The following is a 22,924-nucleotide window of genomic DNA, read 5'->3' as shown; positions in this document are numbered from 1 at the left end:
GCTAAAAATGAGCTCCAGGTGAGAACTCCTGACTTACTCAGCAGTTCTCCTTACATTTGCAGATAACTGCACTTGTCTCTAATTGTGTCTGGATTGCTAACAGTAAAAAGTCAGAAGAAAGCCTCTGCCACTGCGTGGACAAACACATTAGAGAAATGCAGGTTCCCCACAGCAGCAATGGGCAGCAGTGAAACAAAGCTATACAAGCCAGCCACAAGCGTGGGGTATCAGGGCTTCTGTCTGTTTTCCCTCTTCCGCAGCAGACAGCTGCTCCCACTTCACACACGTCTCTACAAAGCCAACAGTCACAGAGCTTCCCAGTTAAACACTGCTGCTTCTATGGGCAGCACTGCATGTCTGAATTCATTTCAGGTATTCAAACAGCTAAGCAAATACCTTCAAATACTTAGGGCATGTTGTCGCCCACCGATTGCAGTACAGCCCCCATAGCACTTCATGGGTCAGATATTCCAGACTATCACTGTCTCATGTAAAGAAGAGTCACAAATGTGTTTCCCAGCATCAGGCTCATGGGGATGGCTCTGCACAAGGTACCCAGTGAGACAGTTGTTATGAATGACAGTTCCTATGTGTTTCTTTGACCAAAGAGATTATAAAGATTTGGTAACCCTAGTCTATATTTTGACATATATCACTCAATGACTGCACTTTCACATGAGGCATAAGGAGATATTCTGGGTATCTCCTAACTCCAGAGATTTCTTTTTTTTTCCTGCCAAACGCATCCTCGGGAGGTCATCAAATCCTGGGTCACTGGAGATCAAGAGCGCTAAAGAGGATGATACAGACTGCACCTGGGAATCAGGCCAAGCCCAGCTCACGCTGCTGCTCCAGCACTGATTCTGATGGGAAACTACTCCTCTTCTCTACTCCTCGACTAGTGGTGCTCCTCAGGGGCTGGTATCGGGTCTGGCATTATTTTACATCATTGTCAGCAGCACAGACAGGGGGGTCGAGGCAGGTTTGCTGACAACATCAGGCTCAGGGGTGCAGTTGAAGGGATGTCCTTCAGAGGGTCCTAGATGGACTTGAGAAGTACATGAAACTACTGAGGTGCTGCACCAGGGTCAGAACAATCCCAGACAGGAATGCAGGGTGAGTAGAGAATAGACTGAAAGCAGTGCTGTGGAGAAGGACTTGGAGGTTGTGTGGGACAAAAGCTGGACATGAGCTAGCAACATGGGCTTGCTTTCTGAAAGGTCAACTGCGCTGTACCAGGAGGTGATTGTCCCCCTCTATTTTGTACTTGTGAGGCCTCACCTGCAGCACTGTGTCCAAGTCTGGGGCACTGAGCACACTAGAAAGATGTGGAGCTGTTGGAATGGGCCCAGAGAAGGGCCATGAAGATGATCAGGGCACCTCTCCAGTGAAGAAAGGCTGAGGGAGCTGGGCTTGTTTTAATGGTGCTGTACAGAAAACAGCACAACACATGGACCCACTGCCCAAGGACAGGGCTGCCATTTTACATAAATGCAGTGTCTGAACTAAGCCACAGTGTGCACGTGCACATAAGCTGTGCCTCGTTACCTGGCTTCGTGGCAGCTCACACAAACCTTGACAAGAGTCCACAAATACAATGCAGTGAACACAACAAAAGCTCTGGAACCAATAATGTAGTAATTTCAGAATAACAAATGAGGCTAATGCAACTGAGGATCAATACAAACTACGAGTAACTCTGGACTCTTCAGTGCCAGATCAGTTTCTGAGCATTTTCTATTTGCTTTGCAGGGAATACTCAAGTTTTTTCATTTCCTTCTTTATTTTACAACACAGAAATCACAACAGCATCAGCACTTGTTGCACAGTATAACTGGTTTACCTTTGTGAGGGACTAAAGACTTTTAATCCAATCTCTAAAACATGAATGACATCATGACTTAAGACAGAGAACAAATATTTATTATAAACATCTGACAATCTCAGGCTTAGGACAATGAAGTAATTCAGACACTTCTGTTATAATAATAATAATTCAGGCTGGCAGTGAGGAAGTTGGCAAGCAAAGCCTGAGGTCCATCAAGAAAGACTTCAGGGAAATGGGGCGAATACTTGAAGGAGCTGGGGTGCAGGTGATCTTTTCTTCTATGCCCGTGGTGTCAGGAAATGGATCCAAAAAACCCATCTCTCTAAACAGATGCTTAAAGAGCTGGTGCAAACACAGATTTGCGCTATTTTGAACCATGGGGCAATTCTACAACCTGGCACTGGAATGATGGTGCTGATGCAAGCAGCCTGTCCTGAGGGGTAAGAGGGTATTAAGCTGAAGAATTAGGCGGGACTCCATTGATAGGTTCTTAAAACTAGGAACGAGGGGGAAGGGGCAAATAAGGGTACTAGGTTGAACGGATGCATTCGAGGATTGTCCAAACTCTGTGGCAAAGATTGCAGAGTGGCAAAAGGAGGGAGTAGGGCAGGGGATGCTGGGGATAGCCGCTGTTCTAGCGATCTGGTCGCTTATGAAGGTGGTGAGATACGGACAGCGCGAGCTGAAGTGCCTTTTATACTAAAGCACGGAGGGCTGAGTAACAAGCAGGAGGGAACTGGAAACTGTGATGCACTCTGGAAATTAATGACATTGTTTGCTATCAAGCAAACATGGTGGGATGACTCCCAAATTGGGAATACTACCATGCATGGCTATAGGCTCTTTAGGAGAGACAGGCGAGTAGGAGGGTGGGGGAGTCGCCTTTATGTCAAGAGTTGGATAAACTGTGAGGAGCTCCCATGAGAAACAGTCAAGAACAGGTTGAGAGCCTGTGGTTAGGATTAGAGATGGGACTAATAAAGGTCAGCTGGTATTAGGGGTATACTACAGGCCACACCTGATCAAGGGGAGGCTGCTGATGAGGCTTTCTTGCTCCAGATGCGTGAGGCGTCTGGCTACGGGCTCTTGTCCTGGTGGGGGACTTCAACCATGCCTGACATCTGTTGGGAAAACCACACGGCGAGCTGCAAGAGCTCCAGAAGGCTCTTAGAATCCATTGATGATAGCTTTCTCTGGTTCAGGTATTGGACAGACCGACCAGAGGTCAAGCGTTGCTGGACCTGCTGCTCACCAACGCTGAGGAGATCATCAAAGGCGTCAAGGTTGAGGCTGCCTGGGCTTCCAGCGATCATCGCTTGGTTCAGTTTGTGATCTCAAGCGATGTGGGCCTGGCAAAGAGCAGGACCAGGATGCTCAACTTTAGAAGAGCAGACTTCAAGCTTCTCATGGAATGGCTGCCAAGATCCCCTGGCGCGCTGCCCTCAAAGATAAGGACGTTGAGGAGAGCTGGCTGACTGTTCAAGGATGCCCTCCTGGCAGCACAGAGGTCTCCATTCCCCTGATTTAAGAAAGTGGGCAGGAGGGTAAGAAACCGGCATGGCTCAGCAAGGACCTGCTAAGAGAACTGAGGGTGAGAAAGGGTGTACAAGCGCTCTGGAAAACAAGGCTGTGTCTCACCGGGAAGAATACAGGGATGCCGTCCGAACTTGCAGATGTGGGATCAGGAAAGCCAAGGCGCAGGCAGAACTGAACTTGGCGAGGGATGTGAAAAACAACAAGAAACCTTCTACAGGTAACATTGGCCAGAGAGACAGGCAAAATGGCGTGCCTAAGTCTGGTAAATTTAAAGGGAGAAATGGCTTCAACAGATGAAGAGAAAGCTGAGGTGCTGAATGAGTTCTTCACCTCGGTCTTCACTGGTGGCCAGGATTCTAGTCTTTTTCACGTCCTAAGTCTTTGCACCCCCATACCTCATGTGGAACCAAGGAGGTAAAATCCTCCCACTGTAAGGGTAAGGCAAGTCCGAGAGTGCCTCCTTAGACTGAATGAGTATAAGTCTATGGGGCCAGATGGCGTGCATCCAGGGTCCTGAAGGAGCTGGCTGAGGTGGTTGCTGAGCCGCTCCCTCATATTTGAGAAGTCGTGGCTGTCAGGTGAGGTCCCGGATGATTGGAGGAAGGTCCACGTCACTCCCATTTACAAGAAGGGGAGCAGGGAACGACCGGTGTAACTACAGGCCGGTGAGTCTCACCTCTGTGCCTGGGAAGATTATGGAACAGATTCCTCCTGGACAACATGCTTATCACATAAAGACGAGCATGTGATCCGAGACAGCCAGCATGGCTTCACCAGGGGAAGGTCATGCTTAACTAATCTTGTGGCCTTCTATGATGGAGTGACGGAGTTGGGATGAAGGGAAGGCGGACCGATGTCATTTACCTGGCCCTGAAGCAAGGCCCTTTGACATGGTCCCCCATACATCCTCATCTCCAATGAGGCGGTGGATTTGATGGGTGACAACTAGATGGATAAGCAATTGGTTGAAAGGCCGCAGACAGAGGGTGGTGGTCAATGGCTCTATGTCCAGGTGGTAGGCCGGTATCAAGCGGCGTCCTCAAGGGTCTGTCTTGGGACCGGTGCTCTTTAACATCTTTATTAATGACATCGATGAGGAATGGAGTGCACCCTCAGCAAGTTTGCTGATGACACCAAGCTGAGTGGTGCAGTCGATACGGTGGAGGGAACAGATGCCATTCAGAGGGACCTGACAGGCTGGAAAGCTGGGCTCGGGTGAACCTAATGAGGTTCAACACGGCAAAGTGCAAGGTTTTTTGCACTTGGGCGAGAACCCCAGGCACCTGTACAGGCTGGGAGGAGTTGTCCTTGAGAGCAGCTCGGCTGAAAAAGACCTAGGGGTCCTGATAGATGAGAAACTTAACATGAGCCTAGCAGTGCGCTCTGGCAGCCCGGAAGCAAATGGGATCCTGGGCTCCATCAGGAAGAGGGTGGTCAGCAGGGATAGGGAGGTGATCGTCCCTCCTACTCTGCTCTTGTGAGGCCCCATCTGCAGTACTGTGTCCAGGTGTGGAGCCTCAGTACAAAAAAAGATATGGAAATTTTGGAAAGGGTTCCAGAGGAGGGCCACAAAGATGATCAGGGGGCTGGAGCACCTCCCCTATGAGACGGCTGAGGGAGTTGGTTTTGTTCAGCCTGGAGAAAAGAAGGTTGCGAGTGACCTCATTGCAGCCTTTCAATACTGAAGGGAACTTACTCCCAGGAGGGGAGTAAACTCTTCGACAAGGGCTGATAATAGCGGAACTAGGGAAATGGTTTTAAGTTGAAGGAGGGAAGATTTAGGTTGGATGTTAGGGAAAGTTCTTTACTAGAAGGGTGGTTAGGTCCTGGAACGGCTGCCCAGTGAGGTTGTGGATGCCCCGTCCTTGGAGGTGTTCAAACAGGTTGGACGGGGCCCTGGGCAACCTGATCTAGTAAATGTGTATGGTTTGGTGGCCTCTGGTGGCCCTGCCAGGCAGGGGGGTTGGAACTACATGATCCTTGAGGTCCCTTCCAACCCGGGTAATTCTGTGATTCTGTGATTCTGTGATTCTGTTGCAGCAACAAAGTGCTTAAATTGCCCTAAAACTGTGTCTTTCCTAGAAGACTGCATGTGCATCACTTTGACTCTGTCTGCTTTGACAGGATGGAATGAAGACCACTGGAACCAGCTGTTATCTATCTAGCAGCTCAGTACTGATGATCTCATTTGGAAACTGGATTAAACTTGATGGATTAGCGTGCTGCTGTACAGCTGCATGGATATATGGTTGTCATGACAACCAGCAGAAAATGTACCCTACTATCCTCCCTGAGCAGATCTGTCTCCATGAGCATTAACAAGATTTATCGGCAGGACAGACATACGCACAGTTATTTTATCGAGGAGATCCACGCTGGTGTAATCTCTGATTCTCTACAGCTTAGAATACTAACTCACAACCACACGCAAAAGATATTGGCTCAGGTCATGAACAAATTCTGGAAGCACTGAAACATCCATGGATGTTATCTGAAATTTCTCAAAACAGTATTTTCCTATTCATTTCCAGGGGTATGGAGTATGAGAATGTGTGCATATGCTGTAGATGTAATGAAGTGAGTGTTATTCCATGCTTCCTACAATGTGTAGACTCCCTCATATTTTAAGCCTATCAAGAGACACACTGAGCCTATTTTGAAGTTATCTTCTCAGTAACTTGTTTTTCCTGCTACAGAGAGAAAGATTTTTGGCACTCTTTTCCAGTGCCACTTAACTGCTTGCAAAAAAATAAATAAATTTAAAAAAAAAAAAAAAAAAGAAAAGTATTACAATAAACTATGTTTACTTGCATTAATGTGGGACTTGGCTAGAGATCTGCTGTGTGAGTTTACAGTGTCACTGTTTTCACAGGGCAATGCAAAGGACTTCATAACTGGAGAACATTTACTGAAATACCTCTAAAGCTGCAATTTTTAAAGCAATAATCTCAAGGATCCCCTACAAGAAACTGTAAGGAGGGCAAAAATCAGCAGGTGTAGGATTATTTGTGGCACATCTGATACCACAGGTTCGAAAAGAGACATCAGTTGAATGAAAAACACTTGAGGATGGATTTAATGACCAGGAAAAATAAACGGAACAAAACTATTCCCTCTCACTGACATCAGTGGGATTACACTCCCTGTGGAACTTTAGGTCTAGGTCCCTGTTTAGCTTTAGGTCTAAGAGGAGATTACACGGTGCAAAGAAAAAAGGTTTTTAAAAAGTGGCAAGTTACACAGAAAGAAAGTTGTTCTCGTTTGAGATGTTGTTAGCAGAGATGTGGTAGGAATAAAGATACATGGAACCATTTTGACAGCTCGCTGCTGGGCGCGGTGCCTGGCAGCAGCGCGGGCCGCCCTCACAGAGCTGTTCCCGCCCGCGGCACAGCCCGCCGCCATTTGCTCTCGTCAGGCAGCCCGCCATTTGCCCGCCTCCCGCCCGCCCCTCACAGCGAGGACGGCCTTGCCGCTCTGCCCCCTACTCCGTCAGACCACCCACCCCTCCTCTTCTCCCCGTCCTACCTTCACAAAGTTTTGGCTTTTAGTGGATACTGAAAAAAAACAAAAACAAAAAAAACCCCATATCTCTAACCCCATCCCGTTTTCATGTTCACACTGTGAAATCCAGCCACGCCTCACACATTGCTCTTCGTTCCCTCTTTTCAGTGTCATTTTGCAGAAATTCAGCTGTTCACTCCGCAATCCAAGACAGAAATGCAAATCACGTTAATCAAATCGTTGGGAACTTTAATTGAGATCCATGTTTGTTTTGCAACAGTTTCTCAATGGATAAGATAAAACACAACAACCATTCTGCATGACACTAAATAAAAGCACAAATTTCAGGAAATAATCCTGCCTTTGGAGAAGACAGAATGGAAAAGCTTGATTTTAACTAAGAGCTACAGGATTACTAAGTGCATTAGAGAACTTCCTTTGAGAGCCCTTCGCTTAAGGCTTTGCAAAGGAAGTTCTTCAGAAGCATAGAACTCTATAGTCTCAAGGCAGTAATTGAGAATTAGGAGTCCTTAACACGGCTGAACACAGATCTAGACATACTTTCTAAACAAACATAACCTTTAAAATTAAATTAATAGCCCATTACTATAATGAGATTGATTGTTAACACTGAGATGTGACACCATAATTGCCAGCCACTCCGCTGTTTCTGCTTTATCAGATGAGATAAATAGTGCAACATTTCACGGTTGGTATTGTTTTATTGTGTAATATTGAGTAAAATGCTTATACCCCCTCCTTTCCGATCCCCAGTTTAGCACTCATACCTATGGCTTTTTATTTTTATTTTTAGCACAATGTCTTTGTGTCAAATGTCAGAACTTCATTTCGAAAAAAAGAGAAACAAGCAACCAAGAATCCAACACCATATAGACAAGTCTTCTCTGCATTTGTTTAAACATATTCACTTTCAAAAACGAGTATTTATAAAAGTCTGCTGGTAGCTTTCCTCCAGCTCACGTTTAACACAGTCTCTAATGTGTCCCTTTAGAGTGTTCTATTATCCCCATGTTATTTGGTTCTTCCCCCGACACTCCTCATAGTAAGTGTAATGCAAAAAAAAATTAAAAAAAAATAATAAAAATCAGTAGATGACAATTTCAAGCAAAAATAAAAGCACTAAAACATTACCTACATTGCCTTTTACTGAACGAGGTTCCTGAACACTTCAGGAGCTCTGTGGAAATTCCACCAGTCAGTGTTGAAAAGGCACAGAATTTTTGTGCTCTGAGATCTCCAGCAAAAATATTTTTCGCCCAGAATGAAAGTTCAGAAGTTCCAGCTTGATATAAAGAAATGCAGGGACTGCTGTCAGACACAGCACCGCAGGTGGATGGCAGGCACACTGCCCAGAAAATTCACAGGTACCGGATGGATCGTTTGTATGAGAAGCCACCAGATTTTACTAATTCTTCTGTCACAGACACCCTGCAAATCTATAACAGCTTGCTTCTTAAGCAAGAAGAGGTGAAGTCATTCTTACACATAACGAGCGATGGTCTAACAGTAATACAAGCTATTCATTATTAAAATTCTTGCAAAGCTGCCCGTTTCTGTGGTAGTTTCTGTTCTGTGGTATTACATGAATAACAGTTATTTTTCACGTGTGACAGAAATTCAGTTGTACACGAAGAAAGCTAATTTTGGTCCACTTGTCCAGCTTCCAAAGGACAGCATATTTGAAAGATGACCACTGACAGTTCAAAAATCAATGTAAAAGTTAACAAAAAAGAATTTGGTATTATAATCCTAAGCCTGCACAGAGTTGTTAACTGTCCTAGTTGTCCACCTTTTCATCGTTTGTTTCCACTATCTGTTGAGTTTTTAACTCTTCAGCCTGTTCATGAACTTCTTTACCTGCATCATCTGCATCATCTATGCAACTAGGTTCCTTTTCTCCTGGATCTCCTTGGTCAACACTCTCATATTCTACTTGTTCGAGGTCAGTGCCATCTATAAGTTCTGCTCGTACTTCTTCCATCTGTATTTGATTAACATGCTCAACATGCAACTGCTCCACATGAACTTCAGCACCTTGTTCAGTTTGAATGTGCTCCACTTCCAGGTAGCTAATTTGCACCTGTTCTTGCAGTTCATCCATCTGTGTGCCTTTCACTTGATTGTCCTGTATGAGATCCTGGTGCATCTGTTCCACAGTAACCTGTGCAGGATCCACTTGTACCTGAATTACTGGTAGGACATGAACTTGCTCCACTTGTTCTATTATAGTCATTGATGTTACTGGTTCACCTTCCACAGCTTCCACTGGAAGAATCTCTTCTGTCACTAGTCGGTCTGAAATATTATGCGTGTCTTTTAGATGCCTCCTCAGCTCACTGCCTTGCATAAACCACAAATCACATAAAGTACAGTGGTTGGGTTTGTCGCCAGTGTGGATTACCAAGTGATCTTTAAACTGATCCCAGCTGTTAAACACGCTGTTACAAACCTGAAACAAAAGACCCAGGGAGTATAACAGTGCCAACAGAAATATGACAAAGTATAATGCCTACTTCTTTCCATTAATACAATGTAGCTTATTAAGACATAGATTAAAGAAAAACCCAACACATGTCAAAGGTAAAACCTGAGAAGCTAGCTTCAGATCAACAGAGCAGCTGTTACTAAGAAGTATGTCATTTTGAGTTGCTACCAAATTTATCAGTCAGTACAGTGCTTGGAATTGCTTATTTCAACTCTATGTGAAATTTAGATAAAGAAGCATGTCCCACTAAGTGTCTGGTGCAAGAATTATGGGCAGAAAGTCTTGTTAGTGAAGGTTCTAGATGCAGGACTTCTAGTCAGTTCTGATCACAGCATCAGGAGGTTTAACTAGCTAGATTAAACTCTCACATTTTGTCATTTCTAAAAAACATCCCTCTTAAATCTTTTAAAACTACATCCACGTTAGTTCTGCCCAGCTACAAGTATTGTCTACTCTGCAGACACATTATTTTGAGCACATGTCCTTCCCTCCAGCTGGCACGGAGATGAGTAGCTTGAAAATGACACACAAAGACACTGCAGAAATGAGCATATCTATCTACAGAATTTATATTTGCTTAAAAGATATTATGGATTGTCATCATAAAATGGAATGACTTTACAGATAAAGTCATCATACTGAGTATCAAACAGAAGAATAATAAAACAGGAAATTACAGAGTACTTTGTATTTTGGACTTGAGTGAAGCATGCACACAAGCAGGAAAAGGCTAGTTCAGAGCATCAAGAACCCTGATAAAGTTGTAGAAATAATAAGAAAATATTATAAAATCCCATATCAATAATGTTGCATTTCAAATGGCAATATCTAGATATCAGAACTTATCTGCACATCATGGTTGAATGTGATTCTTGTATTTATTGTAATAAGAGAAACCCTTGTTGACATAAGCCTGCTCCCATTGCCTTCCCTGCTTAGTACACCCACACTCCCAGTACAGGATGGAGGTGTCCAGCCTCATACTCTGCAGCCCTCATTACCCACCTGACATTCATACAGCTTCTTCCTTCCCTTTTTAGCTCCAGCTCCAGACTGGCAGGCTGTCAAGTGACACTTGAGCGTGCTATTCCTAGCGAAACGTTCATGGCAGTTTGGACATTCAAATGGTTTTTCACCTGTAAAGACAGACACAAGGATTTATAAGTGCATAAAAACAACCAGTCTTCTGTCAGCTTTCCCTCCTTCTGCTCTCGCTTTTGCAAAAGTTGATAAATACGCTGTAAAGACTTGGCCAGCTGAACTGCTCTAAGAATAAATTTTACTCATGTAAATAAAAGGGCAAAAGCCTAATGCGATGTTGAGTCCCATCTAGAAAAAGACAATACAACATCATTGCTGGCACTGTCTGAAGCACATTTTAAGTAAGTTTCTTCTCAAAGTCTGATAATTAAGCTGGCATCAATGTGACTACAGAAAAAAACTAGTTAACGAGGCAGAAGCATTTCAGTGAACAATGTAAAAAACATACATTGGTGAAATTAAGTTTAAAGCCTGCAGTTTCAGGAAGACAGACAACACTGACAGGGATGGAAAGCCAATACATCCGCATTTTTGGAAATAGATAGAAATGCCTGTGTAGCTTTTCAACAGAAATCCACACGTAGCCAATAATTCCTTCTCACACAGCTGGGGGCCACGGAAGAAGTTAAAAGGTGCAAATATTCCCAGTATCCATTATGAAAGGCAATGTTTTCGGAGCGTACTGCATAGGTAAGGCAGAGCATGCAGAACTGCCATCAGTCTGCCACATTAAAAATCACAGACTGTGCAAGAGCAGCAACACATGGATAAGCCAAGGTGACAGAACAGCATAGAACTCCCAGCACAGAATTACACTTGGTCTGTGATTTAGCCACATTTAAATAGTTCCTTGCTGCAAGCCACTGCCCAGCCAGGGGCAGACCTATTCTACTCCTGCTCAGATTCTGCAGTAATCTCCAACATGTTCTGACAAATGCACCCAGGAACAACAACTCAGTGATAACAGTGCCAACATCCAAGGGCCAAAAGAAGGTGAGTGTCTGCACAGTGTGTCAGCACCACAGCCCAGGCTGCACGGCACAGAGGGATGGTGGACAGCATGCACAACTCCTCCACTTCCATCACCACACAAGTACTTCAGAAACTCTATACAGGTTAAAAAACAACAACAGCAAAAACAACAAAAACACCATCACAAAACGAAATAAACAAACAAAAAAAAACACCTATAAAAAAACAAGTGCTTCGCTTTGAGAAATATTCAGCAGACAGAATTATCAGTAAAATCAGAGCAAATCAAAGCTCTTCTATCTCTTTTAGCTAGGGGATATAAGGTTTGCAAAATACCAGGATGAAGCAGGCATATTGAGAGCAGCAGCTTCCATCTAGGATTGACTTCTGCATGAGGAAATTGCTCTTCTTATGAAAGTCAACCTACACCTGCTGGCTTTAATTGGTATACACTACATATGTGCATCCTTGCAGAATTTCTGTTGTGCGAGTTACTTCTGACTGGCAAGTGAAACCTCATTCATTCTCATGGGGGGAGGAAAAAGACACGATCATTATACTACACCAAAACAATCTGCTTTATGAATTCTGTCAGTACTGTCAGAAGTACATGACATGCAGGACAATCTGGAGGACAGACTTTTTTTTTAATTTAAAAAAAAAAAGGGGGGGGAGAATTCTTCAGGCAGTGTACATGAATGTTAGAGAGGCTGTCCATTCTGATTTCTTTTACTGAGACAAGGAACAGCTTTTGCTGATGTCAAGTTCCTGCATGGAGCAGAATTAACAAAATGAATAAACAGACTATTTCTTCTGCACCTGTTACCTTAATGCTATTGCTGGTGCTGCAATTCAAAAAGCACCAGGACAAAATAGTTCATAGGACATTTTCTCCCTGAACATTTTGAACATTTCATTTTACATAGCATTCAACAAATTCTGTACAGAATTCAGTTTAGAATGCCTTTCCGTCAGCAGGATTTTTCCCACTAACCTTATGAGACCTCAATGAAGTGGTATAATATGGTGTGATTCCAAGGCCAACATTTCCAAGACATAAAGCTGGAAGTAATTAAATTCTATGTTATAGTTGTACCAATAAATATTGATAAAGTTCTCTGTACTGCTTGAGTTCTCTGCTCAATTGCTTTGTCCCAAAATCCTGCCACATCAGCTACCACCTGAAGGAGATACCTAATTTACTGTTAATCTGCCGCAAACTTTTATCTGAAAATACTTTTGCTATACAGCCTGTAGTAAGTTCAGTCATAGCAAAGAAATGCTCCCTACTTTATAGAGTAAGGATTTTTCCAAAGACTCTCTGCAAAAGCAAATTTTAAAGAGCTACTGTGAATGGAACAGACTAAATATAGTGTCATAGATAAGGTTCGGATGTCCCACACACAGATTTGAAGAAGTTCTATTTAAAAGGCTTTAAGAATGAACTGCAAAGGAATAGAGCTGCTGCCCTCCATCAGATTCTTACTGACATGTTAATCAAAATCATCTGGAAGATCATATAGTTTACACTCAAAAAGTTGTCCACATAATGCTTAATATCTATTCACATGGATATTTTAACGAGATGAAGAAGTAGCGTGTTAATCTCCCTTGCTATAAGGAAGAAAGAAGGAGTGTGAGTCACCTTGCAATCCAAAGACACTATTCATATTTCAAAAAGGTAGACTTTACAGTAACAGAAGTCTCCTACAGTCAGTAGAAACGTTTTGCCGTTAATTAGCAAACACAGTCAAATTGCAGATGACAAGAGAAAGGACAGAACTGCAATGGGAGGATATTTCACACTGACAAGCTCAAAGTTCAGATACTGTTTAAGCAGAAGAATGTATCAGTAAAATTGTAAAAATAAAAGTAGCTGCTCTTGGTTTAGTACTTTTAAAGAAGTAAACATGCCTCATCAAATCATTAATAGCCAATGTTTAAAACACTCGAGAAGCTTCATTAGGTCTTTCTGCTTCAGGTGTGTATTTTTAATAATTAAAAAAGTCTCAAATCCTCAGTTCATATCAACAGCAAAAAACCACCAGCAAAGAATCATAAATATAGTTCTACAATTCTTTGATTACAGCGTTAGCTAGAAGCCCAGTATTTCTAGCACTCACATGCTCTCTTTGTTATATCAGCTTCTTCCTCAAAGTATGCAAAAACCCAAACTGCTAGAGCTAAAGCCACAAGAACTCGACTACAGCAGTGCTCTTACCTGTGTGTTTCCGGAGGTGCTCTTTAAAATGCCCGAAGTGGTCAAACTGTTTATCACAGTACTGGCATATATGTATTTTTTTGCCAGGTCTTTGCTTCTTAGGGGCACCACCTTCATCAAGGTGGTAACAGGTGAGGTGCTGTTTCAGAGCATTCTCTCGTAGGTACCTTTTATTGCATATGTCACACTTGTAACTCTCAGTAGAGTGTGTTTTCATGTGTTCCTTAAAATGGTAAAACAATTTAAATGAACGGTTACATTTCTCACAGTGGAATAAATTGTTCACGTGTGACAGTTGAAGTTCCACAATTTCAATACCTTCTACCTGTTTGCATGAAGGATCAGCTGCATTGTCAGCTTTTTCTTGGATCTGGCATTTTCGCTCTCCCTGTCGATACTTGCTAGTGATATCTGCCAAAAGAGCCAAAGCAGATTCATCGGATGTACCCGTTGTCTGTATGTACTTTATGGACTGCTCTGCAGAAGCTACTTCCTCAAGTGTCTCAATGTCTTCTTCCACTTCAATTGTTCCCTCAGCAATCTCAACTTCAATTTCAACAGGCTCTGATTCTGCAGATGGCAGTGTTTCTGTGATAACATTAGATGTTTCAGCTATCTTCCTCTTTTTCACTTTACTTTTACCTTCTGTTTCATTTGATTCTAAGGCTGATGAATTTTCTTTGTTTCTGTAAAATACATGTGTAAACATGGTTAAGATCTACAAATGCTTACATAAAAGCTCCTACCTGATAGAAAGCTTCCACATAAAACACCTAGGTGTTTCTCAATGAAGCTGGATGATTAATGACCATATAACCTGAGTGCACTGCACAAGCTGTTTTCCCCTTATCCTGTACCCCTCAGAGCTGCAAACCAGAAGGTTAGTGCTATGGAGCTTTTTACATGAGGTTATTATATTCTCTTACAGAGCCCTGCTATGAAACAGATCAATAAGAAAGACCAGTTAGCCTAATGGCATAAGTTAACAGAGCAACTTGTCAAATTTTGTACTTTTTTCTACTCAGAGATAAGACTCAAGTGCTTTCTCTGTTATCAATCTCTTAAGCTCTGAAGAGCATCCTATTGACTGTGGCACCTTAAAGTTAGAAACCACAAGAACTGTGATTCCGTACAATGATTACTGTAAAATCTTGCACTTCAGGAAAGAACAGAAGGTGACAGAAGAGAGAAAAAAATAGAGAAGACTGTGAGATGTGGAAAGAATACTCTATTTAATTTTCTGGGCTTTAACAAACTACCCAGCTCTGTTTCCCTCGTCCCTGCATCACCCACATACACAACATTCTTCCTCCAAGACATCAGAGACACCAACCCATGACAACCTCAGGCAGAGCTGAGTGAGACTGTTTCCAAGGCTGACTCTGAAGATTATCCATAGTGTTGAAGTTTTACTTCCAGATTTTCAGGTTTGAAAATGGTCAGGTATTATCTCAAATCAGTCTAATGAGATTAATCCAAAGGCTTTTACCCGCCTTTGCAGTCAGATGATTTTTTTCATGAAATCTAGTCATGCAGGAGGACTGCTGAATCACGGCCTCAACCACTGATTGACCACTTGAGGCAAGCAATGAGTCAGCATGGGAGCACAGGTGAAGGCAATTCAGCTGTGTGACCAGAGAGAGGCTTATGCATGGTACCAAGCAGTGACATGGGCAGACTAAGCAAAGCTACATATACAATTCTGACCCAGTTATTGTAATAGAAGAGAATGGGGCCCCACACAAGATTATAAGGTTCCCTGATAAGGATCAGCAATTCAAAATACTAGCAGATGGCTCTAGTAAGAAGATTTTTAAGACCACATTTCAGTGTTTGTAAGAGAAGGAGGATTACGTATTTACCTGATTTCAAGAGCTTTGATTGCTTCTAACATCTGCAGATATTCTGCCGCTTTCCAAACATCATTTGCTTCTTCCTCACCTTGGACCATTAGTTTCGCTGTATAGGTGAATTCTATTAGGTGACGAAATGCCATGTTACTTACACCTGTTAAGAAAAAAAGAAAAGCAAATTACCAGAGCCTCTATCTCATGAACCTTGCATGCTTCCCTGCTCAGAATTTTGTTCACAATACTTTAGATGGCAGTGTCATAAGGTGACATCCTTAAAAGGCTCATGTTGGAATAACAAGCCTGGTACAGAAACATGGAAATTTGAAACACCTACAGAATAGTGCCATGACAAATACAGGAGTATGGGAAAAATAATGTGAATAAAGAGCTCTTCTTACAGAGAGATTAAATGTATACATTTATATAGAAAAATACAATCTCTGTCTCAGAAGACTTCTGATCAACAAGTTACTAGAAGTATACTGACAGTTCCATGAAATCACTCCCTGCCTACAAGGGAAGTACTGCTCCATGTTTGTCCCATTCTTGCACTCCTGCTAAGGCATCTACCACTAGCCATCACTGGGAGCCTTTTCTGCATGAACAGAATGGCTTTTATCATGGAAAAGGTCAGTCTGCTAGTCATAAAAAATTACAAGGAAAACTCATGAACTGAGACCTTAAAAATTAACTGTTATCATCAGGCATGCATGTCTGCCTCTATTAAGGATTCATTACCAGCTCCAGTACACAATGCTGAAAACTTTTATCTACATGAATCAGATTACCTTCAATCTCCACCAAGGGCTCCTGAGTGAAATCTTGGAAGAATCTGTAGAAGAACTGGCTACAGGCAGCAAGGACAGCTTTATGAGCTTTGAAATGGTGGCCTGCCAAGAGAGACAAAAATTTAAGATAACACCTTACTAATTTATACTGTAGAGTAAGTGCAGATGAACAAAAGAAAGCAGCTGTAAAATCTGTTTTACAAACCTGCCCTAACAACATACAGCCACGTGTATCAGCAGAGAAGGGAAAGCCTTTGACACAGGCCCCCTTTACGTTCTTCTCCTGAAATTACAAAGATAAGGATTTGATTGGGTGGACTCTTCAGTGAACAAAGAACTAGCTAGTACAGAGAGTGCTAGCACCATCAGAGCATGGTGTTCAGTATCCCAGTGTCTGGATGGAGATCAGTGACAAGTAGTGTTCCTCAACAGTGAGACTGAGTGCACACCCAGCAAGTTTGCTGATGACACCAAGCTGTGGGGTGCAGTATATATGCCTGATGGACAGGATGCTACCCAGAGGGACCTAGACAGGCTGAGCAGTGGGTCTAGGTGAGTTTCATGAGGTTCAGTAAATCTAAGTGCAAGGTCTTGCACGTGGGTCATGGCAACCTCCACTATCAGTACAAGCTGGGGATGAAACACAGCCCTGCTGGAAAGGATCCTGGGGTACCAATGGATAGGAAGCTGGATGTGAACCAGCAATGTGCCCTCACACCCAGAAAGCCAAATGTATCCTGGGCTGCATCAAAAAAAGCGTGCTCAGCAGGGTGAAGGAGGTGATCCTGTGCCTCTACTCTGCACTGGGGAGACCTCACCTGGAGTGCTATGTCCAGATGCAGAATTCTCAGTGCAGGAGAGATGTGGACCTGATGGAGCGCGTCCAGAGGAGGGCCACAAAAATGATCCAAGAGATGAAACACCTCTCATGTGAGGATAGGCTGAGAGAACTGGGGCTGTTCAGCCTGGAGAACAGAAGGCTCCAGGGATATGTGAGAGTGGCTTTTCAGTATCTGAAGAGAAGCTATTAAGTAGGAAGGGTGCAGACCTGTTAGCAGGGTCTGTTGTGACAGGACAAGAAGTAATGATTTCAAACAAAAAGAAGGGAGATTTAGATTGGACATAAGGAAGAAGTTTATTACAATAAGGGGGAGGATGCATTGGAACAGGTTGCCAGAAAGGTAGAAGCCAAATCCTTGGAGACATTCAAGGTCAGACTGCATGGGGCTCTGAGCAATCTGATCTAGCTGTGGACGATCCTGTTCATTGCAGGGGAGTTGGACTAGATGACCTTTAATGGTCCCTTCCAACTCAAAAGACTCTGTGATTTAATGTGTCTCCTTGTAACATGAGATACTACTGCAGTAGTAGTAGTACTCTAGTAGTACTCCTATTCCGTGCACATGCCTGCTGACATCACTGGACTGGCATTGCTAAAGTTCTGCAATTCAATCATTTCAAGTACTTTTTTACTCCAGAGTTTTTCTTTTCAAATATTTATGGTAAATCCCTGTGAAAACTTTTTCACGTGTGTCTTGGGCACAGCTCTCAGATATTATCCAAGTTTGCTGTGCTTTTTACCACTCTTACACACTGATCTAATTTTATCACCACTTCAGCTAGCATAAACACAGCTGTAGAACAGAAGCGGTTCTCCCGTTTTCCAGGCTATGTACTTCCTATCACTGTACCACCATGGCACAGGCACAAACACTTGTAGTGCTTCATGGGATTGAGATAAGAAATGCAGTATAGTTTAGAACTGTACAAATGTATAAGAAAACAGTTTTGAGCCCAATATACAGGACTGTTATAACACTAGAGCACAAACAAACATTCTGGCTAAGTTTTGTGCAAGCACTGGCAGTGAAACCCTGGCAACTGCAGAAGAGTAATCTTTTCTTCATTTGCTTTCTTTTTTCTAAGACAGGTTTTACATGACCCTTTTCCTTCAAGTGAGCAATGGTTACACTTTCAAGGGTCAGGCAGCATTTCTTAACTTGAGGCTGTCCTATTGGATACTGGCTTTCTTCCTTGAAGTGTCCATCCTTTATAGGAAATGTTTAGTGCAAAAAAGAAATCTCAGGCTATCTCTCAGACACCACTGTTTCTGATAGGATAATAAGCACTTGCATCTCTGTCTTCCCTTTAGACTAATACTTGATGTCTCTAGGACACACACAAAAAAGGAGAAGTGAGTTCTTCCACCTTATTTTAGCAACATTTAAAAGCAGTATGCAGATACTATAGAAGCACAGAAGCAATCTTACTTCAAGCTGTTTTTAAATAGTATTTGTACAAATTCTCTGCATGCAAACAGTCAGCGTAAGTTAGAGAAAAATATTTTTAAGATATTTTAGAAATACATAACATTAAATACAGTACAGCAGTTACAAAGTGGGATTCTATCTAAAAGTATTCAGCCACTTATTTGAAAAAGCAGAAGCACAATTACTAATGACTGTTGGAGACTCTGTCCACCCCAACACTTTAAAAGAAATTCTGAAAGCAACCTGCAGCCCATTCAGTAGCACGAATTTGTTAGCAGTCTGACAGCTGACCTGTGACAAACGCAAGACATCCCTGCAGGATATCAGAGTTCTCTGTATAACAACTGGTCCACGTGCCCATACATACCGTCCACAATTAGAGTGATGTCTGTGAACTGGTCCTGCTCACGCTGTTCATTCAATCTATCCAAAATGACTTTATAGTGTTCTGGGAATTCCTGGATGCATTCCATTTTTTCCTCAGCTTCCATGGCAGAAGGAAAAGCCTGTGAAATACACATTAGCAGAGTAAGAATACCTTGCCACTCAGTTGGTGCAGCTTACCTTACACACATGAACAAATTGGTACTTTTCAGGGACTACAAAACCAAGAGATACACCAAACTACCATGACAACAGGCTTCCCATGTTCTAACTAGCAGGTAAGAAACATTAGAGTTAATTTAGTATGGCCTTATGTCAAACAGCAGTCAAACTGAATTTCTTTATTCTCCAATTCAGTGAGGACTCATTTCTCTCAAAGCAAATAATGCAGGGATATAACATGTCTACTGCTAACTACTTAACTACAACTCATCACTGCAGTGACAGGATGTTTACAGTCACTTCCTGCAATTCGATCAATTTATAAGGTGGAAGAACAGTTGCTAACGCTCCCTTGCTTAATTGACATTCTATATCCAGTGAATACAACATGTTTACTTTGTTTAAGTAGGAAAGTCCTAAGGTAGCACTTGTAAACTTCTGAGCAGGTTGGTGTTGCCAGAGAGTTGAAGAGTCTCTACCCTGAAGGGCAAGAAGGCTTTTGTTTCATTCACAGTCAAGTAGTTTCTCCCCTGCTGGGTGAAATATTTGTTGCCAACCTCTTGATAGAGATAAGTGGGCTGTAATCCTATGGCCCTTCCTCCCTTACTGATACAATAATCGTAGCTGGGGGTGGAAGGAAGGTTCTCAGACATCAGAAGGTTTAGCATAACTGCCTGTGGAGACACCTCAGCTGCTTATGCAAAACAATCTTTGGAGAGAATCCAATCACTAGAAGCAAAGCATTTCATAAGTTAGCTGCAGAAAAAATGACTTCAGATTTATGCAGCAGCCCTCATCTTCAGCACCCACACTCATATGGTCCTCATGCTGAGAATGCTTCAGAAAAAAATGAAGACATTTCAGAGTCACATTAGTACAGAAACCTCAGTTTGTTTCACATTCTAACTCACTGTGAAGAACATGCGGCTTCTGAGAGAAGACAGTGAGACTCAAAGGAATCTGAGAAATACTCTTTGCTACACTGTTAAGCTCAGTATAGACCAAAGGAAGAGAGCAGAGCAGTTAGTATTACTAAATACAGAAATGAAAATTTTCAGTGTGGCAAAGAAGCAGTTGCTTTCAGGATGCTAGAAGAAACTATATGAGAGGGGTGCTGTCTCTCCCAGTGCAGATTTTTCTGTGTGTGTGATTGGAACTGGAAAGCCCGAGTGTAAACCTGTCCTGAGTGCACTCACTGCACCTGTGCTGCTGTCAGCATGCAGACCAGCTCCCTCGTGTGGCTGCATAAGTTCTGTTTTGCTTCCAACAAGTGCATATACCAGTATAAGGGGTTTGACAGAAAAAGAGAGGAAAATAATTATCTAATAACTATGAAAGCAAAAGTTATTTTCTTACTACTAACATATCAAAGAAAGGAAAACCTCAGATTTGTATTTTAATCACAAAACATGGTCTTCCTTGGATCTCAGAGAAACTGTCCCTTGGAGATGGTAAAAGGGGAAAAAAAGACAAAAAGAATTGCTTAGAGAAGTCCAGTTCTGCCTGCTACCAGTGCTTTGCCAAGTGGGCTCTGAAATACGTATTAGACTCTCAAAGGGGAGGAGGAGATCAGCCTGTGGGAGGCAGTGAGGTGGAAGGAATGAAAGCTGCTGCCTTCACTCATCTATTCCAATGAGCCTTAGACAGAACACTGCAGTCATCTGGGTTTCCACATCAAGTGTCACGTGGGAAATTGTCAGCCATTTACTTCAGTGCTTAATTCTCCCTGCTTTTTTGGGGGGGAAATCATACAAGGATAGATGGTGTGAAGTTAAAAACACCGAGTCACAGGGGTTGAAAGGGATTCAAGATATCATTGAGTCCAGTCCCTAAAGCAGGTACCCTACAGAGGTTCATACAGGTAGGTGCCCAGCCAGGTCTTTAATACTTCCATAGGAGGAGATTCCACAACCTCCCTGGGCAACCTGTTCCAGTGCTCTGTAACCCTTAGTGCAAATCAGTTCTTTTGCATGTTAGTATGGAACTTCCTGTGTTCGAGTTTTAGGCCATTGCTCCTCGTCCTACCACTACACAGCACAAGGGACTGGCCTCAACCCTTCACCTCCCACCTCCCTATGGACATTTATAAATATTAATCAGATCCCTTCTCAGCATTCTTTTCCCCAGGCTGAACAGGCCCAGGTTATTCAGCCTTTCCTCATACAGTCTTTCCTCCAGGCCTTCTGTCATCTTTGCAGCCTGCTGATGAACTTCTTCTATGAGATCCCTGCTTTTTGTTTGGCCTTTTTTTTTTTTTTTTTTTCTCTGAACAGTGGAGCTCAGAACTGGACACAAAATAATATCCTAAAAGTAAAGCCAAACCAGATTTTGGTCCTCAAATACCATCATTCCTACCCATCCAAATGTAATTTGGAATTAAATTGCCATGTCCATGGGGGTATGTTAAAAAACAAACAAAAAAACCACCCCAAGCTGACCTCAAAATAATAATAAACAGCTCCCTACCAAACAGACCTCTTCTTTTTTTTCTTTTCCCTCAAAAGCTTCCCTTCTTTTCCCTCAAAGCTTCAGTCTTTCTCAGAAGATTTAAAACGGAAAACGAAATAAGGAGAAAAAAAGGGGGGGGGGGAAAGCACACAGGACTGCACAGTTTATGGGTAACTTACAGCCCTGAGTTAGTACAAGGCTCAGTAATATTGTGTGGGGGAGGAAGCAACAAAAAAACCCAAGGTTTTTGTAATGTCGCCGCTCTGGAGCAGGAAGGGAGGAATCACCACAGGGATTACACTTGGGCCCTCATTCCAGCGCTGGAAGCCCTTCCATTGCTTTACACCTAACTCTTGTGGGAGAGCTCAGCCAGTGGCTCTATTTCTCACTCCTTGGTGAAACTGCTCGTGAAACGGGACGCGTGTGGCCCGGCACGGAGCAGCTCGGCCCCTACAGCCGCAGCTCATGGAGCTGATGATTTAGCTGTGCCGTGCACACCGCGCAGCGCCCACTGCAACCAGCCGGGCTGCGCCCCGCGCTTCTCCTCAGCGCCCACAATGGCGCCGGTCGCCGCGCCCCGCCCCAGGCTCTGCCGTCGCTCATCCCGCGTCCCGCCCTCAGCCGCAGCCAGCCCCGCCCAGCGCTGCAGCCCGCGCTCCGAACGCACCGCCAGGCCCTCCTATTGGCGGGAGCCGCTGCCAATCATCGCGACTCTCCGCCAATAGTAGCGCCACAGCGAGCATCGCCTCTGACGGGGCAGCCAATGGGCGCCCGCCCAGTGCCCGGAGCGGGAGCAGCCGGAAGGCCTGGTCGGGGCCGAGGTCCCGCCGGGCACGGGCCGCCCGGGAGCGTCGCGGCGGCCGCGGATGGCGGCGGTGTCCGCGCGGGAGCCCGCGGTGCGGCCCGACACACCGGCGGGACGAAGGACGCGCCCGGCGGCGCCGCCGCCTCGTTAGCCCTTATTACGTCATCAAAGCGCGCATTAAATCGATCTTTTTTCGGATCGCGGGCGGGCCAGGCTCGGCGCAGCGCCCCGCGGGGCCACGCGAAGGTTGTTCCCGGCACTGACCGGCACTCACCGCTCCGCCGCGCCGCGCTCGCGCTGTTCCCGCTTCCTGCTGCCCCGCACGCTGCAGAGCGGGGCGGGCGCCGGCCAATCGCGACTCGCATTCCCGGCCTGCCCCGCGCGGCGGAACTGGGAGCTGCGTCACGTTCCACACGGCGCGGGCGGGGCGGGGCGGGGCGGGGCGCTGTGCGGGGCGCGGGGCATGACGGGAGATGTAGTGCGGGAACTGCCGCCATCTTGCGGGCGGCCTGCGCACGGCACGGCACGGCACGGCCCTCACTAATGGTACCACACAGCGCGGCTGTTTACAAGCTTGTTTTACTGACACCTTCAGCACGTCGCCATCGT

General features: G+C 44.1%; 2 protein-coding genes across 5 annotated transcripts in view; one reads left to right on the top strand and one right to left on the bottom strand.

The window, feature by feature from the left end:
* HMGCS1 (3-hydroxy-3-methylglutaryl-CoA synthase 1) overlaps nucleotides 1-6,123 on the top strand; it is a 32,417-nt gene extending 26,294 nt beyond the window's left edge. Inside the window, exon 11 of the mRNA XM_015848668.2 lies at nucleotides 5,489-6,123. The gene's annotated coding sequence lies outside the window, so the exon portion shown is untranslated. The remainder of the gene's footprint in view (nucleotides 1-5,488) is intronic.
* A 970-nt stretch (nucleotides 6,124-7,093) lies between these two features.
* On the bottom strand, nucleotides 7,094-22,711 carry ZNF131 (zinc finger protein 131). 4 transcript variants are annotated; one of them, XM_015848665.2, is made up of 8 exons: nucleotides 22,590-22,711; nucleotides 18,884-19,022; nucleotides 16,247-16,348; nucleotides 15,468-15,612; nucleotides 13,931-14,291; nucleotides 13,606-13,828; nucleotides 10,377-10,507; nucleotides 7,094-9,335 (listed from the first exon to the last, which is right to left on the bottom strand). In XM_015848665.2, exons 2-8 carry the CDS (start codon nucleotides 19,005-19,007, stop codon nucleotides 8,664-8,666), a joined length of 1,758 nt encoding a protein of 585 aa, XP_015704151.1. In that variant the 5' UTR covers nucleotides 19,008-19,022; nucleotides 22,590-22,711; the 3' UTR covers nucleotides 7,094-8,663. The 4 variants fall into 4 exon arrangements, with proteins under 4 accessions (XP_015704151.1, XP_015704148.1, XP_015704149.1 ...); XM_015848662.2 differs by having other exon boundaries at nucleotides 13,606-14,291; XM_015848663.2 differs by having other exon boundaries at nucleotides 13,606-14,291; nucleotides 22,580-22,704.
* Nucleotides 22,712-22,924: the final 213 nt, after the last annotated feature.

Source organism: Coturnix japonica, chromosome Z, assembly GCF_001577835.2.
Source record: "Coturnix japonica isolate 7356 chromosome Z, Coturnix japonica 2.1, whole genome shotgun sequence".
Taxonomy (NCBI): Eukaryota; Metazoa; Chordata; class Aves; order Galliformes; family Phasianidae; genus Coturnix; species Coturnix japonica.
The sequence above is the reverse complement of the archived record's forward strand: the minus strand, read 5'-3'. Positions and strand labels throughout refer to the sequence as shown.

Coding starts and splice junctions, on each gene's coding strand:
- ZNF131 (XM_015848662.2), bottom strand. CDS start 19,007: ATGGAAGCTGAGGAAAAAATGGAATGCATCCAGGAATTCCCAGAACAC. Junction 10,508..13,605: donor GCACCTCCGGAAACACACAG/GTAAGAGCACTG, acceptor CTGTCTTTACAG/GTGAAAAACCATTTGAATGT. Junction 9,336..10,376: donor AGAAGCTGTATGAATGTCAG/GTGGGTAATGAG, acceptor CTTTTGTTTCAG/GTTTGTAACAGCGTGTTTAA.